This window comes from Bos indicus x Bos taurus, chromosome 22, assembly GCF_003369695.1.
Source record: "Bos indicus x Bos taurus breed Angus x Brahman F1 hybrid chromosome 22, Bos_hybrid_MaternalHap_v2.0, whole genome shotgun sequence".
Taxonomy (NCBI): Eukaryota; Metazoa; Chordata; class Mammalia; order Artiodactyla; family Bovidae; genus Bos; species Bos indicus x Bos taurus.
The window spans coordinates 10,646,476-10,663,365 of NC_040097.1; the positions used below are offsets into that span (position 1 = coordinate 10,646,476).

The window sequence follows — 16,890 nt, forward strand, 5'->3', positions numbered from 1 at the left end:
TGGGCAGACACAGCTGTCTCCTACTCTTCAGAAATAAGGAAGTGGGTGGGGGCATGGCCAGGGAGACACAGGCAAGGATCAACAGGAGCCAAGCCTGGTTCCACCCCCGTCCTCACTCTACCCTCAGTCTCTTTCGCTTATCTGCAGTGAGGACAGAACTGATGCAGAGTCCCTGTCCTCACCCTATCCCGCCTCTGCTTGAGAAGGGTGAGGCCGGCAGAAAAGACATCTTTTGCCTAAGTGATGTCTGAAAGTCCCCCATTCAAAGCACCTTTCGCTGAGGTTAAGCATGGCTCTGTTGCCATTACTCTTGGCTGAAAAGCCCCTTCTGGCTCAAGGGAAGTGAGGGCAGAGCACTTCAGGGGTTAAGGGGGCACTCGGAGACCTTAGAGAGAATCTGTCCTGGACGAAAGCATTCTCCCAACAAGACTCCCCTGAGCCCCTTCCGGAGCAGCTGCTGTCCTACCTAAGGGCTTCCCCTTTGCTCCAGGCCTGCCGAGGGCCCCCGCCTCTCTCCCGACCGGCCCCTCCTCCCGCGGGCCGCCCAGGATTGGAGGGCCGGGGGCGGGCCGGGGGCGGGGCTGGGCGCCCTTCATCCCGCGCCGCCGAGCTCCGCCGTGGGCAGAGCGGACAGCACCGACTCGAGCGGAGCACCGCGCGTCCCCTCCCGCGAGGCCAGGTACCGCTGGGGGCGCCGACCCCCTCCTAGGGGCACCGGGCGGGCGGAACCCTACTGTCCACTTTCGCGTCCGGATCTGGACTCCGGGCAGGTCCCCTCACCCGCCCTGGCTCCGGGCAGGCGCCCCAGCCTCCGGGAAACCAAAGCCCGGAGAGCTGCAGGCTCTGGGGACCCGCCAGCTCCCATCTTGAGCTGGTGTCCCGCGAGGAGCACCTCGTCGTCCCAGGGCCTCTCGCAGGGCCGGCGGGGTCGGCGGTACCCTGAGCCAGGGTCACGGGACGCCTTGTCAGGGGCTGGGGTGGCGCGCCGTGGGCTTGCTGAGGCACGGCCCACGGGGACGGGCTCGAGAGGGTCCCAGAGGGGGGCCTAAGAGGGCCCGGGAGCAGGCCCTGGAGCGCTGCCCCGTCGGGCGCCCTGACAAGCAAATCGGCCTGGCTGGCAAGGCGGGCGTCAGGGTATATTTATCCTGCTGCCTTAGGCAGGGGCTTGAGGGCAGATCCGGCCAGGCTTCCTGAGGGGCTACGGGACACACGTTGGTCCCAGAGCCCATGCCATTTGCAGCCACGCCAGCGGGCACGGCGGGCACTGGGCGAGTGTGGCTCCCCGGACTGAAGGCGGGGCTTGGTCTGCGCTCCTCCCCGCCACGCGCACTGGGACCGAGGTGTGAGAGCTGGCAGCGGCGCAGGGGCGGAGGGGAAGGACTGGGACTAGGTTCGCAGGAGCCCGCCCTAGCCCAACTGGCCCCTTCGATTGGCCACAGCAAGTGCGTGCGTTTGTTTACACCCGGTGGAGAGTCCAGGGGAGGGGCTTATGGGAAGTCACCCTCTCCACCCGCCTCCCCACCCCCACCACAGTCACCTGAGCCTTGAGTCCAGGTATATGCTCCGGGACAGGTCTGAGGGGGACTACGTGAAAGCTCTTCGCACCGTGGGGGACACCTCGACCCAGGCCCATCCTTCCTTCAGCCTGCCAGTCCTGTCCTTCCTTCCACGACTGCCTTGGGCCTCTGGCTGGCCCTGAAAGAAGCCCTTCGTCTTTAATGCACAGTCTGGCATGGGGGCTCACTTCCTTCTGGAAGGGAAGCAAATCCCTCAGAGGTTCTCAGTCTGGAGCATAGAAAGCTGGTGGGATCCAAAGACAGGTCCACTTTGAGAAGGGGAGGCTCTGCACAATCATGGAAGGCTTCCTGTAGGAAGAGCCAAAGGTGGGGAAAATCAGGGGTAGATGAGGCCAGACCTGGCACATCTCCAAGAGGCCTGGAATACTTGTAATCAGGAAGGAGAATCTCTGGCTCCTTGAGGTTGAGCTGTATGTCTCGGAACTTTATTCTGCCTGGGCTCATAGAGCCCTATCCTCACTGGCTTTTCAATCCACCTTTGGTTCAGTACTGGTTCTGTGGGACCATGTCACAAACACCCCCCATGAGGCTCCAAGTGGCAAGATCTTGAGAGCTGGTTGCTCCTGTCCCAGTGCAGGCTCCCTAGCAAGTAGCCTTGGTGGTTGTTGTTTAGTTGCTAAGTCATGTCTGACTCTTTTGCAACCCCATGGACTATAGCCTGCTTGGCTCCTCCGTCCATGGGATTTCCCAGGCAAGAATACTGGAGTGGGTTGCCATACCCTTCTCCAGGGGATCTTCCTGACCCTGGGATTGAACCCGCATCTCCTGTGTTGACAGGCAGATTCTTTACCACTGAGCCACCAGGGAAACCCAAGTAGCCTTGGAGCCCTGGAGAGATGGAGAAATTGAAGTGCAATAGGACAGACCAGGTGGTTTATAGTGCTTGGGTTGGGGCAGGGAAAGTTTTTTGAGCTGAACTGAGCGCACCCTGAAAGTCTGGGCTGGGTAGGGGGCAGGCACTCAGTTTGAGGCGGGAACCGTTTTAGGGGAATGGTTGGCTGCAAGAAATGTACAGTTGTGGCATCTGTGCACACAGAAAGCTGGGGTGGGTTTGCAGCCTGTACCCTACTAGGTGAGGGGCGCTGCAGGGGGATGTTCTCAGGCAGACATGGCTGGGGAACCAGATGCCACCTGGAGCAGGTGAGATGGCCTGGAGGCTTGCCAAAGACTTTGAACCCATTTCATTCATTTCATATTTACTGAGTGCCTACTGTGTGCCCCCTGCACACTGTCAGGTGGGTGGAGGGCTGGACTTTGACTCTGGATAAGAAGACTGATGCAGGGTGGGGGCTCTTTAGAGGACCAGGCAGGGTTACTGGGGGCCAAAGGGAAGGACCAGCTGCAGGGCAGGAGGGGCTTTCCGGCCTGTGGCCTGGGGTGGCTTGGATTTGAATTTCCGCTCTGCGGGCCACGTCCTGTACACAGCCTCTCAGCCGGCACGTCTACACACGTGCGTGGCTGCTGAGGATGGGGTCATTCCAACTGACGGTTCTCTCTTGTAGCTTTCCTATTGTGCGGGTACACAAGCCGTGGGTGCTGGACTTGGGGGCTCTGAGTTTTCTAGCTCGTCCTGGCCTGTGGCCCCATCCTCTGAATGTCTCCACCTGGCTAATGAGGGCATAACCTGCCCTCATAAGAATCCAGAGATGCTGTGGCGTCCCACTGGACCTGCTGCCCCTCATCTGGGCCTCTGGCACCACCCACTTCTTGCTCCTTCTGGGGCACTCTGTCTGGTAATTCCGGCTCTCTGTCTGTTTCTACATCTAGCTATCTCTAACTGATTGGCCACCTCTGTCAATCCGTCTCTCACTTGTCTGGTTGTCTGTCTTCCTGTCTGAATGCCTACACATCTGTCTCTCTGTGTATTTTTTTCTTTTTGTATCCCTCTGTGTGTATGTATGTGTGTGTGTTAGTCGCTCAGTCATGTCTGACTCTTTTGTGACCCCATGGACAGTAGCCCACCAGGCTCTTCGGTCTATGGAATTCTCCAGGTAAGAATACTGGGTGGGTAGCCATTCCCTTCTCCAGGGCATCTTTCTGACCCGGGAGTCGAACTCAGGTCTCCTGCATTGCAGGCAGATTCTCTGCCGTCTGAGCCACCAGGGACGCCCTTGTGTCCCTCTGGGTCCATCTGTGTTTCTTATCTCCCCCGCCTCTGTCTGTCTCTTGGTCTGGATCTGTTTGCATGAGCACAGATATCATGTGTGCGTGTGTTTTCTCCCTCTCTCTTCCCTTCCTCCAACTCTCTCTGCTTCTTCCTGACATTGGATGGTGCCTCTCCTCCAGGCTGATCTTGTCTTGTCTTTTGCCGCCCACCCCTCCCCATCAGGGTCTCCAATGAGTCCTGAGCTGCCCCAGGCCCCGGCTCCAGCTTTCTTTGGGGCCAGAAATCCGGCTGTCCAAATATTTGGCCGCCTCCAGGGGATTCCGGGTCAGCAGGGAGGAGGATGGGCTGGCTGGCTCGGGGTCTCCCCTGCCTCTGGGGGGGCCGCAGGCACGTGATGTCCTGTCCTTTGCTTCAGCTGAGCCTCGGGCTGCACGTCCTTCTCAGCAGGCTGGCAGTGGGGGGAGGGGGCTGCTGCTGGCCCTGGCTGAGTCTTGAGCCAAGAGATTCTGACCACAGCTTCCACTGGGTTGGGGGGCAACCTGAGCAAGGAGGGTTCAGGGTTAGGCAAGAGGGGAGGCCTAGGTGACTGGGGATAGGCCCAAGGGTAAGCATCTGTTAAGTGTTTAGAAAGTGTACCCTGTCACAGGGAAGTCCACCTTCCGGCCCCAGCGGGGGCCCTCAGATCCTCCTAGGTGGTTCCGGATACCCAGACACGGAAGCACGGGGCCAAGGAGCTAGCGGGTGAGGGTTGGTGTGGCCAGCACATGGCTGTTCTGCACCACTTGCCTTCCCCTGGATGCGGCCCCTCCTGTCTGCCACCCCCCAGTTCCAGCCGGGGGTTAGCCACACATTGGTCACTTACTCAGTGTTGTTGACAGTGAGGGAGTAGTAGATGGACGACTGGATCCGCTGAGGTCAAAACCTGGAGTTGTGCGTCTTGAGGAGGGGCAAAGTACTTTTTTTTTTTTTAAGCATCCTCTCCTGTTCTAAACATCCTCCCACATGGCCTGTCCCTAGACCCCTGACCTCAGCAGTCGGCTTCGCACCAATCGCCATGGCTGTGCCTTGAGAGCGTACAGTCCACACGTGTCCAGCAAACCCAATTTCTCTGTTGACTAATGTCTGGTCTGAGGAGGTTGTTTTCCTTCTGAAGCCTGGAGAAGCAGGTGGACACTAGGCTGGGAGGGGCATCTCTGAGCCAATGAGGGAAGTTGTAAGGACCCATGAGCTAGAACTGGGGGCAGCCGTCACCCCTGAGCCCCCAGGGATGAGCACAGTGGAGCCTTAAGCCAGGCCCACTGCCTCTGCCCTGAGATCTGAGCTGAGGTGGGGGCTGTCCAGGCTCAAGGAACCGGGGGGCCATGGCAGCCAGCCCCGTGGGTTCAGTGCCTCCACCAGCGTGTGCAGCCACAGGACTGAGGGAAGAAGGACAGTGTGGATTCTCCCTGTAGCTGAGCTGCAGACCCACTTGTGTCCCTGCGCATGGGGGAGGAAAACCGGGCTCAGAGCCCTGGTGACTCCCAGGACCTGGATGAGGGCAGAGAGACATGCTTCCCATAGCGGCTGACGCAAGCAGTGGCCCCACGGTGGCCTGGATTCCTGGATCTTGAAATCTTTAATTAGCCAAACTCAACGCCTGCCGAGGAGGTGTGCCTGACGAATTCTCACCCTGTGATGTCTGCGTGGGCGGACGTTACCTGCTGTGCGATCCCCTTGGCTTCTGGCCCCTGGCTCCCCCCTCCACCTCAGCCCTTATCTCCCAACAGAGCAAACAGGCCCCAGGGCAGTGGCCTGTACCATCGATTTACTGCTTGAACTCATGCTACACCCATGACGGCTGCTGTTCTGATGATCTGCTCAAGGCTGCCGTGGTCTCCCCACCCAAGAGCCTGACCCCTCTCTGGGGGCCTGTGGTCTGCTCTAGGGGCAAAGTCCTCTGGGAGGCGCCTCACTCTGTCCCCACTTTTGGTCAAGCCTCACAGAACCCCCGGAGGGCAGGAGGACACTGAGGTCCCGAGTGAGGAATAGTTTGTCCATGATCCTACCGTGAGGCAGGGCCAGGTCAGGCCGCAGACCCAGAGTGTCCGCCCTGAGCTTTCCCTGCAGTGGCTCAGAATCTCCTGGCTGCTTTCCTCAGGCAGGGCTAACTCCTGAGTCTACCCAGATGTCTGAAGCAAAGAGGCCTGGGGACGTGGCAGGCCTGAGAGATGGGAACAGTCAAAAATGGGCTGCCAGCCTCAGGGAATGGTTCAGGGTCCACATGTCAGGCCAGTGCTATCTCTACCCTGCCTCCACCTCCAGCCCTTAGTCCTGCCTTAACTGAAATCCAGCCTCCTTGACCTCAACTTCAAGGCCCTGTCAGGCTTGTCTATGGCCACAGAACCTTCATACTATGCTCACAGCCTGCCTCGAGGCCTTTGCCCATCCGTGCTGTGCACGTTGCTTGAGCTGCTCTTTCCTGTTTCCACACCTTGAGGGCTCTTGCTGGAATTTCAGAACTGGCTCCCTCACCTCTTCCTCCAGGAAGCCTTCCTTGATGCCTCTCTCTCTCTCCTTTTTTGAATCCCAGCACTATGTGGCTCCGTTACAGCAGGAGCCATCGGGTAGGGGATGGGGGGTGGGGAGTTTGTCCCTTCCAGACTGGAAGCCAATTGAGGAAGGGTATTCTGTGTCCTCTCTGGGATCTCAGGCCAGCCTGTGACCTCAGGTCCTGCCGAGGGGTTGGGGAACCTGAATCGAGGGCCTCGGGCACCTTGGCCATGACCGTGCCAGGCGCTATGGTCTCCCTGGAGGCAGTGCTTGGCTGCTAGGGAAGAATATTAAGGCAGAGAAGAGTGTTTTGTCCAATCTGCTGACTCAGCACACCCTGAGGGCCTGTCCCAGCCTGCCCAAGGCAGGAGGCCCGGCAAGGGTAACCCCAGCTGAGAGCCGGGGGGCACTCTGGAGTGACTCTGGAGATCAGGTGTGGGTGTCCTTGGAGGGGTGCTCTCAGTGAGGCTCAGGGCAGGGGCATGAAGAGGACAGGCCGACCTGGGGGACTCTGGTCCAGGGGAAGAGGGCATGAGAAGAGATCTCAAATTGTCATGGTCCTATGTGGACAGGCTGGAGGAGAGAAAGATACAGCTGCCAGCATCAGAGGAAGGAGAGCCAGGGTAAGTGGTCCAAGGGTGCCAGGTATGGGGTCTTCAGGACTGAGGTACCTAGGATGGGAACTCTGCTTTGGGGCTGCATGGGCAGTCACAAAGAGGTCCTTTGGGCAACTCCATGTGGTTGCTGCCCCCAGGACACCAGGGCCTGTGGCCTGAGGCTTGAGTCCTGAGCTTAGCCTCCCCTCCCCACCCCAGCCCTGAATGCTGAGTCTGAGACCCCTGGTACTCTAGCTTTAAGAACGCACTTGACACCGTCAGGATCTGGGGGATTTGGAGCGGGATGCCGGGTTCCCAGGCAGAGGGACTAGTCAAGACTAGGCTCTGGCTGACCTGCCTGGCAGTGCTGCAGCCTCCCTGGTCTCTGCCCTGGCCTTCTGTCTGGCCTTCAGGATGTCCTTAGAGATGCTTGGGGGCACTATGCCCAGGTACCTTCTAGACATGGGGTAGGTGGCTCCCAGCCCCAGTGATGGGAGAGGAGCCAGTGAGTTGTCTGGGCAACGGGCAGAGTTGGGCAGGGGGAGGAGGGGATCCCTTTGAGGTCCAGCAGAGCACAGGGAAGAGAAGACTGATCCAGTGGTCCAGGCCCATCTACAGCTGGCCAAGGCCCTGAGTTCCTGACCTGGGGCTCCAGGAGGTGGGGAGTCTGCTCAAAGGGTGGGCACCTGAGGGTGGGGGCTTCCCCAGCAGGGGAGGAGAGGCTTGAAAGAACATGGCCCTGAGGCCAGGGCTGTGTGGAGGGTGAGGTCTGTGTGGCCCAGAAAACTGGGCTCTGGGGGCTCCCATTTCCTGGAAGGCCACGAGGGCACTTTGCAGCTGAGCGGGCAGGGCCCAGGTGTCCAGCCACCCAGCACCGCCTCAGGCCTCCTGACTCCGGGGGGGTAGTCTCTGCGCCTGCCGTTCCCAGCGCCAGCTCTCAGCCCACAGAGGACCTTTTGTTCTGGCTGCCAGCAAAGCCCGCCGGGCGGCTGGGAACAGAGCCCACAGCCCTCGCCCTGTCCCGAGGCCTCCAGCCGTCGGGCAGTGCCATTCTAGGTTGGCTAGGAGGCCCCTGGCACATAGGGCACAGGAAACCGTCTCCGGGTATTAGTGTCATGGCGGGGGAGTCAGTCCAGGGCCCACCCCTAGAGAGGGGCCTGGAGGCCTGGGACTCAGCACCCTCGGGCTGTGGCAAGTCAGGTCCTGCAGCTGACCCTTACTTCACAGATGGTGAAAGCAAGACCCCCAAAAGACGTGCCTGGGCCGCTACGTCTATGCGGCAGTGGGGGGAGGGTGAAGTGCTGGGTACTGGCTGAGGTGTCCCCTCAGGGTGGCCTGGAGGGCTCAGGGGTGCGAGCTCTGCCCCGCAATGGCAGCTTCCAGGGACACAGCAGGCAGACGCGAGCGAGTCTGTCCTCTGTGAACTGGGAGGTGTGCTAGAGAGCAGCCTTCCCGTGGGAGTCTGGGCCGCGAGCCCAAGGAGCGGGGATAACCAGGACTCTCTGCTGTGTAGACGTCCGACAGCGTCAGCGTGCGGGCTGGTGTTCCTGTGGCGGTGGTCCCAGAGCCATGGAGGCACCTCTGCAGACGGAGATGGTGGAGTTGGTGCCCAATGGCAAGCACTTGGAGGGTCTCCTCCCAGTCGCCACCCCCACAGCTGGCAGCCAGAGGTGAGCGCCGGACCCCATCGTGGCACATGGCAGGGCAGGGTTGGTGGGGTGCGGGCAAGAGTCTAGAGCTGAGCTGCGTGCCCTGACCTGTGCCTGCAGGGTCGAGGGGCCTGGACGGAGCTGTGTTGAGGGCGAAGGCTTCCTACCAAAAAGCCCCAGCAAGGAGCCACACTTCACCGACGTGAGCAGGGGTTGCAGTTAGGGGCTCAGGGGCATGGGAGCAGTGATGAGGTGCGCCGGGAGGCCGAGGGACAGTGAGGGAGGGAACGTTGGCTTGCCCTCTGCACCTCACTGACTCACCCCACCCTCCCGTCTCACTCTGGCGCCTGCAGTTCGAGGGGAAGACGTCATTCGGGATGTCTGTGTTCAACCTCAGCAACGCCATCATGGGCAGCGGCATCCTGGGGCTCGCCTATGCCATGGCCAACACGGGCATCATCCTTTTCCTGTGAGTGTCCTCAGCAAACCTTCTAAAGACAGGAGCCCCAAACAGGCCACCAACCCTGACCTCCCAGGACCTGTCAGTTTCCTATCCCAAGACCCAGGCTGCAGTGGGTGGGCACTTATACTCACCCCAAACCATAGCTGGAAAAAAAAAAAACAGCCCCGGCCAGACAAATATACCTCATTTCCTAGTAAACCTGCTGAGATCATGACACGGGGCCAGCCAAACAGGCCTGAGTCTGTCCTACCACATTTAACACGTGATGGATGAATCCAGTGGCCAGGCCATATGTGGGTACACGTGTCCTTACCTGGGAGTTCTGCCCTGCAGCCTAAATGGAAAATATGTTTGTTCCGAGATATCAGTGAGAGGTGGTGCTCAGAGGGTCTCTTTTGAGTCCTGACCACCCTGGGTCAACCTGGGTGGTGTTCGCCACCCCTGGGGACTGTCAAGTTTGCATCCACATATGTTGGGGGTCCAGACACCTGGGTTGCGGACCCCGAACATTCAGCCCCTCCCCAGAGCTCATCATCCCCTGCTTGCCAGGGGAGCCCTAGTAGTCTCTTTTTATCCACCTTCCCCAGGTTCCTGTTGACAGCCGTCGCCTTGCTGTCCAGCTACTCCATTCATCTGCTACTCAAGTCCTCAGGGATCGTGGGTGAGCCCCAAATTTGCCTGTAGCAGGGAGGAGTGGGCTGGGGAGAGCTCTTCTGACTGTCCTGGTTCCCTGCCCCCACAGGCATCCGTGCCTATGAGCAGCTGGGCTACCGCGCCTTTGGGACCCCAGGAAAGCTGGCGGCTGCCCTGGCCATCACACTGCAGAACATCGGAGGTGAAGCTGATGGATGGGGCGACAGTGGGCAGTGCGCAGGCTGAAAGCTAGCAGATTTGGCTGACCTGCCCTTCTCCCCACAGCCATGTCCAGCTACCTGTACATCATCAAGTCCGAGCTGCCCCTTGTCATACAGACCTTCCTGCACCTGGAGGATTGGACCTCGTGAGCCCCAGGGTGGGGCGGGGCTGGGTGAGGGTGGGAGGCTCTGGGCTACCCCTCCTTGCCCACCACCACTAGCAGAGCTCAGGCTGGACTAGTGGGAGAGACAAGCCAGGGTGGAGTGGGGGACAGAGAGCTGCTAGAAAAGCTAACATTCACCTCGGGGAACCTTCCCAGGAGAGCCATGTGGGGCTGGGAGGTGGGGTGAGGCTGAGCAAGCTGGCCCCGCCTAGCCCTGGACCCAGCCATGAGCACGGAGGACCTGAGAACCTCGGGCTTAGCTCTAAGCTCCTGCTATTCCTGACCATGGCTTGGCTGTTAGCTTCCCCCCACCTCGCCCCAACCAAGAAATTAAGCCCACAGTGTCCCAGTTGCCTATCATCAGTTTAGCCAGTACTGATGGCATAGCCATGTTTTGTGGGTAAGAACAGAGAAGAAAGCCAGGCCCTGCCCTTGGAAACACAGCCCCAGCAGGCAGAGGGGCCGTGTGGCTGTGAGCGGCTCCAGGTGGAAACAAACAGCCAGGATTCGGTGCCCAGGCCCTGGGGGCCTCTCCTGCGGAGTTGGCCTTTGGACTTGCCCTGGAAGGAGGGTCTCTTTCCTCATCCCTATGCCCACTGTCTATTGAGGGTGTGGGCCAGATGACGTAGGATGAAGGTCCTGGTCCTGGGGCCACCACAAGGAGCTCAGGTGGTTGGCAAGTCCCTGAGACCCCCATGGAAAATGCCTCACCACCTCCCCAGACCCAGGTTTTTTTATCCCACCCACTTAGGGCTACTTCCTGGGCAGGCTGGACCCAGATCTGTGCGCCCTGGGAAAAACAGCCACAGTGACTGTAATCGTGATGGTTACCAAGCGGGAGCTGCGTGTGCTAGTCCTCACCCTGCCCCGGAGAATGCTGGGAGTGGGCCCATTTTGCAGATGGGGAAAGGGAGACTCGGAGGTGGGGGACGAGTCTTCTTCAGAGGTCGCTGCGTGGTGTCACTCAGTGGTGACCCCGACTGAGGGCGAGGCGGCCACGCCACTGTAACCTCGGCTCCCCACTTCCGCCCCTGCAGGGACTGGTACACGAATGGGAACTACCTGGTGATCCTGGTCTCCATCGTTGTCATTCTTCCCCTAGCCCTGATGCGGCAACTCGGTGAGTGTGGCAGCGCCAGGGCCTGGGGCCTGGGGCAGGCATGGGAGGGCCCCTCCGACTCACATGCCCACTCCCCCACCTCACAGGCTACCTGGGCTACTCCAGCGGCTTCTCCCTCAGCTGCATGATGTTCTTCCTAATTGCAGTGAGTCACCCTCCACCCGGGGAGGGGGCAGGTCTTTCTGGGCAGCCTGGGTCAGAAGGACAGCTCCACGCATCCTGATCTGCACGTGGCTTCACAGTGACTTCCCAGGACCCCTGCCTGGCCCTGATGCCCTCTTCCTCTCCCTGCGCCCTCTCCACCACCCACCTAGGTCATCTACAAAAAGTTCCACGTGCCCTGCCCGCTGTCCCCCAATGCGACCAACGTGACAAGCAACATCAGCCTCGTGGAGATCGACAAAGACGAGGCAGGGCTGCAGGCCAAGACGGAGGCCGGGGCCTTCTGCACCCCAAGTTACTTCACGCTAAACACTCAGGTTGCAGCAGGCCAGGGGAGGGGCAGCAGGCCTGGGAAGAGTGTGGGACTGGTGAGGGGGTGGCCTGTCCTGACACAGAATCTGTGTTTCTTCAGACGGCATACACCATCCCCATCATGGCTTTTGCCTTTGTCTGCCACCCTGAGGTGCTGCCCATCTACACGGAGCTCAAGGAGTAGGTATCCATGTATGGGAGATGGGGAGGTGCTTCTTCTTCCTGGAGTGAACGGAGGTGGTCCTAAGCGGGGAGGAATGTCAGGAGCCAAGTTATTTTATCCAAAAGGTCTCTGTGGCTGCCAGAGGGGTGACCGGGGGCGAGAAGGAGGCTCCCTGAGCTAACAGATGGTGAGGGTGTGTTGCCAGAGAGAGCCCCCAGGACACCCGGGGGTTTCCCAGTATTGCCCAGCTCGGCACCAGTCCCCTCCCCTGCTGCCCCGTAGCCCCTCCAAGAGGAAGATGCAGCGGATCTCCAACCTCTCCATCGCCGTCATGTATGTCATGTACTTCCTGGCTGCCCTCTTCGGCTACCTCACCTTCTACGGTATGGCTGGACCGTGGGGGGCAGAGGCAGAGGCCAGGCTGGGGGGCAAGGGGCTGGCCAGCGGCCACAGCACCCTGCGTACTATAGGCGCTCATTAGGTCTGTGATGCCTGTCTGTGCCCTGCGGCTGTGGAGGTGAGTCGGTTGCCACTCCCCACAGTGTCAGGGTCAACCCAGGCTCAGAGCCCAGCCCCCTCCCTGGACCTCCTGCTGACCACCCTCCCTGCCTGCCACAGACGGGGTAGAGTCGGAGCTGCTGCACACCTACAGCAAGGTGGACCCGTTTGACGTGCTGATCCTGTGCGTGCGCGTGGCTGTGCTGACGGCAGTCACACTCACAGTGCCCATCGTTCTGTTCCCGGTGAGCCAATGTGCACGTGGCCAGGCCCACGGCGGGGTGGCGGGGGTGGACCGAGGCGGTTGACAGATTGATGACTCTCCCCGCCCCGCTTCCCAGGTACGCCGCGCCCTCCAGCAGATTCTGTTTCCCAACCGAGAGTTCAGCTGGCTGCGGCACGTGCTCATTGCCGTTGTCCTGCTCACGTGTATCAACCTGCTGGTCATCTTTGCCCCCAACATCCTGGGCATCTTCGGGGTCATTGGTAAGAGGTCTGGCCCTCCTGTGAATGGAGGCAGGGTGCTGCCCCAGGCAACTTCCTCTCTGCAAACCCTGGCAGATTCCTGAGCTCATCATACCCTACATTTAAGAGATGGCTGCCTGCCATGTGCACAGACAGCTTGGCCTCCCATCTGAGATTTGTTCTTCAGGGTCTCTTAATCCATTTTGAGGGCTCAGCACCACCGGGTCAGTTACCCTTGCTGGTGGTGTTGGGGGATGGGGTGGAGCTCAGGGGTCAAGGGGCCTCCACAAAGGATCTCATCAGGCCTTTTCCCCACCCCACATATAAGGAAGTGTACAGTGATTAAGGGAGAGCCATATAGCTATTAAGCGGAGAGCCTTGATTCAGCCCCAGGATAATGGAACTATAGATTTGGGCTTCTGTCCAGCTGTCCCAGTTGGAGCTCTGAGTGGGAAGATCAAACAATTCTGACATCTTTGGGGTGACTCAACTCAGGAGTCTGACTCTTCAACTCTGCAAGGGCCAACACACTGACCTGGGGACTGAGTAGCATTTATATCATAGACAAGACTCTTGGTTCTATATGTCTGAAATCTGGCTCAAAATGAATTAAGCATAAAGTAATGCATGGGCTCAGCTGATTGAAATGCCTTCAGGAATAGCTGTATCCAGCAGCCCAATATCCTCAAAGCTTTGTCTCTATCTCTTGGCTTGTCTTTTTGCTATCTTTCACTGACAGAGTCTTCAGATACCAAAAGCCCTAGCCTTCTATCCTGGTGGATGGAGAAAAAGGGGAGGGGCTGACGGACTTTCCAGAATCAGGCAGAGTTCTCAAGTGGAGTTTCAAGTTGAGACTCCCTCATCAAGGAATGTTTGATCTCATTAAAGTGTCCCACCCTGAACTTTAGTCAGTAGGTGGAAGTGAACCAACAGTCGTGATCTTCGGTCGCTCAGTCGTGTCCGACTCTTTGTGAACCCATGGACTGCAGCACGCCAGGCTTCCCTGTCCTTCACTGTCTCCCAGAGTTTGCTCAAGGTTGTGTCCACTGAGTCAGTGATGCCATCCAACTATCTCATCCTCTGTGAGCAGCCAACAGTGGCCATGTCTTTGCAGGTGCCACGTCTGCCCCGTGCCTCATCTTCATCTTCCCAGCTATTTTCTACTTTCGCATCATACCCACTGAGAAGGAACCTGCAAGGTCTACCCCCAAAATCCTGGTGCGAAGGGCCTGGAGGTTGGTGGGCTGGTGTGAGGCTGAGGGGGTCTGCCCTGACCTCAGGCCTGACCCTGACTTCTGACCCCACAGGCCCTTTGTTTTGCTGCACTTGGCATCTTGCTGATGACCATGAGCCTGAGCTTCATCATCATGGACTGGGTCTCGGGCACCAGTCGGCACGGAGGGAGCCACTAGGATGACCCCCGCATCTCCTCTGTCTCCTCGTCCTCCTGCCCAGACTCCTCAGTCCCTGCTCCCACCTAGTGGCCAGTCGGCAGGGGGGAGGACAAAGGCGTGCTGGGCACTGGCATCTGGCCCTGCCCAGTTTGTTAGCGCCAGGACCAAGGCCCTCGGGCCACTACCCCACTGAGCTCCTGGGCTGCCGGGGCTTCCTGAGCTGGGAGCAGGGTGGGGCTGGACCCCTGCTCCCTTCCTGTTGCCTCAGATCCCACCCAAGCCCCTTATCCTTTTTGCACAGGTGCATAGACTGAGGCCCAGCGGCTGCCCCCTCAGGTCCCACAGCCTGTAGAGGGCGCGCAGAGCTGAATCAGCCTGCAGTCACCCCCCACCTTGCTGCCGGGCCATGGTCTGCACCCTGGGGCCTCATCTCCCTCAGCCCACTTGCCTTTCCTCCTTCTGTCCCTGAGGCCCCTTTCAGGCACTGGGGCTCAGGCCCTTGGATAATCTAGTTCTCTTTGCCCGTCCCCCCCCTCCAGGAGCAGACAGCCCCCTGGCCCCTGCAACCCCCAGGCTGGCCTCACCCTATCCCTGAGGCCAGAACTTGGTTTTCAATTGAGGTGGGCGTGGGCACCCCCAAGGGACCTCTTCTCTGGCCCTTTGCCAGTCCTGGGGAGGCTGGGACTCCCCCCCACCCCAACCCCAGGCCACAGTTCACATTCCACTGCTGGGAGAAGAAAGAGGCTGGGGCCCAGAGTGTCTCTGCCCCTGGGAGCCAAAGACCCTAGGGGCCAGTCTGGGGCAGGGGTGGAGAAGCTGGCAGCCCCCTTTTATAAATATTATACATAAGACCAGCTGTGCTTTATATTCTTGATCTCCAGGGTGCCTGGGTTCCTGGAAGGTGGGTGGGAGCTGGGACACGGATGCTGATGGAAGGCCACCCTGCCTGTTTCCCTGGGATGAGTGTGGGACAGGGTGAGTCCCCTACCCCACCCCGTCCCCTGCCTCCCAAACCAAGCAGCAGCATGCTGAGACCCAGTGCTGGGCCTGGGCCAGGCTTAGCACAGACCTGCTTTCTCACGCGGTGAGGTGGGGAGGAATTAATGAGGCCCCAGGAAATGGGACAGAGAGAGGCCTCCGGAAGGAGGCAACGTGAGGTGCATCCTCAGCAGCTTCAGGGAGGGTCTGAGCTGGGGGCAGCTGAGCCCTGCAGAAGCCCCGCAGAAGGGCCCCCTACCCTCCCTGGCTGCCATGTCAACCCTCTGTCAATGGCTTGCGTCTGGGGACAAAAGTCCTGGGATCCTGGGCCCTGTCTGGATCTTTTATTACTAGTAAAACCTGCTGCGAATAAAGGTGGGTTAGCAAGTGCCTGTATGTGGGGCCTGAATTCTGAGAGGGGGAGTCCAAGGCAGGGCAAGAGTTCCAGGGATGCAGTGGCCCCGGGTGCCCCAGCCCGGAACAGGGGGCCGGCTGGGAAGCTGCCTGTTGCCTGAATCAGCTGGGACCCAGCAGGATGGAGCTGCCCAGGCCTTGGCATCAAACCCTCATTAGGAAAGACCCCGTACCCGGCTAGGCGGCTGGGGAAAGGGGCAGCAGGAAAAATCCAGTTTGAACTGGCAAGGCAGCTGCCAGGCTGAGAAACCCCTGAAGAAAGAACTTCCTCAAGTCGGTAGCTGCTAGGCCCATGGCAGTGCCAGCTGATCAGAGGGGGGCTTCCTGAGTCTGGTTCTCATCAGTCCCGGGCACCTGACTCCAGCCTGGGGACTCACCCAGGAGCTCCGTGGCCCCAGGAAAAAACTGGACACTGGCCTAGAGGTGGCTGCAGCCCAGAGTGCCCCCGGTGAGCAGGGCTACCCTCTGCATGGGAATGTCTGGCTTCTTCCTCATCTGCTGGGGCCATGGCCCTGCCCGAGACCCTGGGCTCCTGGGGAGTAGGAGGCAATAAAGGCCAGGGTCCATCCTGCTGACAGACCCTGGGAGTCTTGTCTCATACTGCTTCCATCCAAAGAAGGTTGCAGGCCAGAGCAGCCACAGGACCGCCTGGAATCCCTTAAGAACCCCAGGTCTGGCTCCAGGCCTCTCAGATCAGTAGCTCCACCCAGCCCTCCCACCCACCACCCTTACACACCCACCCACATATACACATATGGGGTGGACCAAGGACTCTGGCCCATTGGAGGCCATCTCTGCCTGCCCAGCAAGGTCTCCTCCAGACTGATGGGTGGGCAGTGGCTCCAGGGGGAAGGGGGCAGGCACTATGGCTACTACACTATGTCCAAAAGTCGGGTGCCCACAAGATGGATTGCAAATGAGGACCTCTTTAGCCCTGGCTGTCAAGTTCTAAGCCGTTCAGCCTCTGTGAGGATGGGTCTGCTGGCCCTTGGCCATCACTAAGCACTTTTGTGTGTTTGGAAGAATTTCTCAGGACATTTGTCTTCTTTCTTGCTTTTCAGAATTGCTCTGAAAAAAAATTGTTTTTAATCTGAAATGTTAACAAATTAGCAGGAATTCCCTGGCGGCCCAGTGGTTAGGACGCCATGCTCTCACTGCTGAGGACCCGGGTTCAATTCGTGGTCCTTGGTCGGGGAACTAAGATTCCACAAGCCATGAAGCATGGCCAAAAAAAAATTAGAGCAGCACAAAGGTCGTCTATATTTCTTTCCACCGCTTTCTTTATGACTGCTTGCAGCAGGAAAACAAGATGATATAGACCAGGAAAAAGGGCCAAAGCATGGGCCTTGGTCTCCCTGACCAGCAGCTGCCTCTGCCTGCACCCTTCTTGCTTGTGTGCACATGCACAGATGCACCTAACAACTGAAAAAGAATCCACTGTTCAT

General features: G+C 59.2%; 1 protein-coding gene across 2 annotated transcripts; it reads left to right on the forward strand.

Annotated features, from left to right (window-relative positions):
* The first annotated feature begins 575 nt into the window (after positions 1-575).
* SLC38A3 (solute carrier family 38 member 3) lies at positions 576-15,421 on the forward strand. 2 transcript variants are annotated; one of them, XM_027523071.1, is made up of 16 exons: positions 577-679; positions 8,323-8,479; positions 8,579-8,660; positions 8,812-8,927; positions 9,509-9,582; positions 9,664-9,756; positions 9,840-9,921; positions 10,977-11,059; positions 11,146-11,204; positions 11,374-11,538; positions 11,634-11,713; positions 11,979-12,079; positions 12,315-12,439; positions 12,536-12,680; positions 13,774-13,877; positions 13,967-15,421. In XM_027523071.1, exons 2-16 carry the CDS (start codon positions 8,379-8,381, stop codon positions 14,069-14,071), a joined length of 1,515 nt encoding a protein of 504 aa, XP_027378872.1. In that variant the 5' UTR covers positions 577-679; positions 8,323-8,378; the 3' UTR covers positions 14,072-15,421. The 2 variants fall into 2 exon arrangements, with proteins under 2 accessions (XP_027378873.1, XP_027378872.1); XM_027523072.1 differs by lacking the exons at positions 13,774-13,877; positions 13,967-15,421 and adding an exon at positions 13,399-13,591 and having other exon boundaries at positions 576-679.
* The last annotated feature ends 1,469 nt before the right edge of the window (positions 15,422-16,890 follow it).

Coding starts and splice junctions, on each gene's coding strand:
- SLC38A3 (XM_027523071.1), top strand. CDS start 8,379: ATGGAGGCACCTCTGCAGACGGAGATGGTGGAGTTGGTGCCCAATGGC. Junction 8,480..8,578: donor CCCACAGCTGGCAGCCAGAG/GTGAGCGCCGGA, acceptor CTGTGCCTGCAG/GGTCGAGGGGCCTGGACGGA. Junction 11,714..11,978: donor ATCTACACGGAGCTCAAGGA/GTAGGTATCCAT, acceptor GCTGCCCCGTAG/CCCCTCCAAGAGGAAGATGC.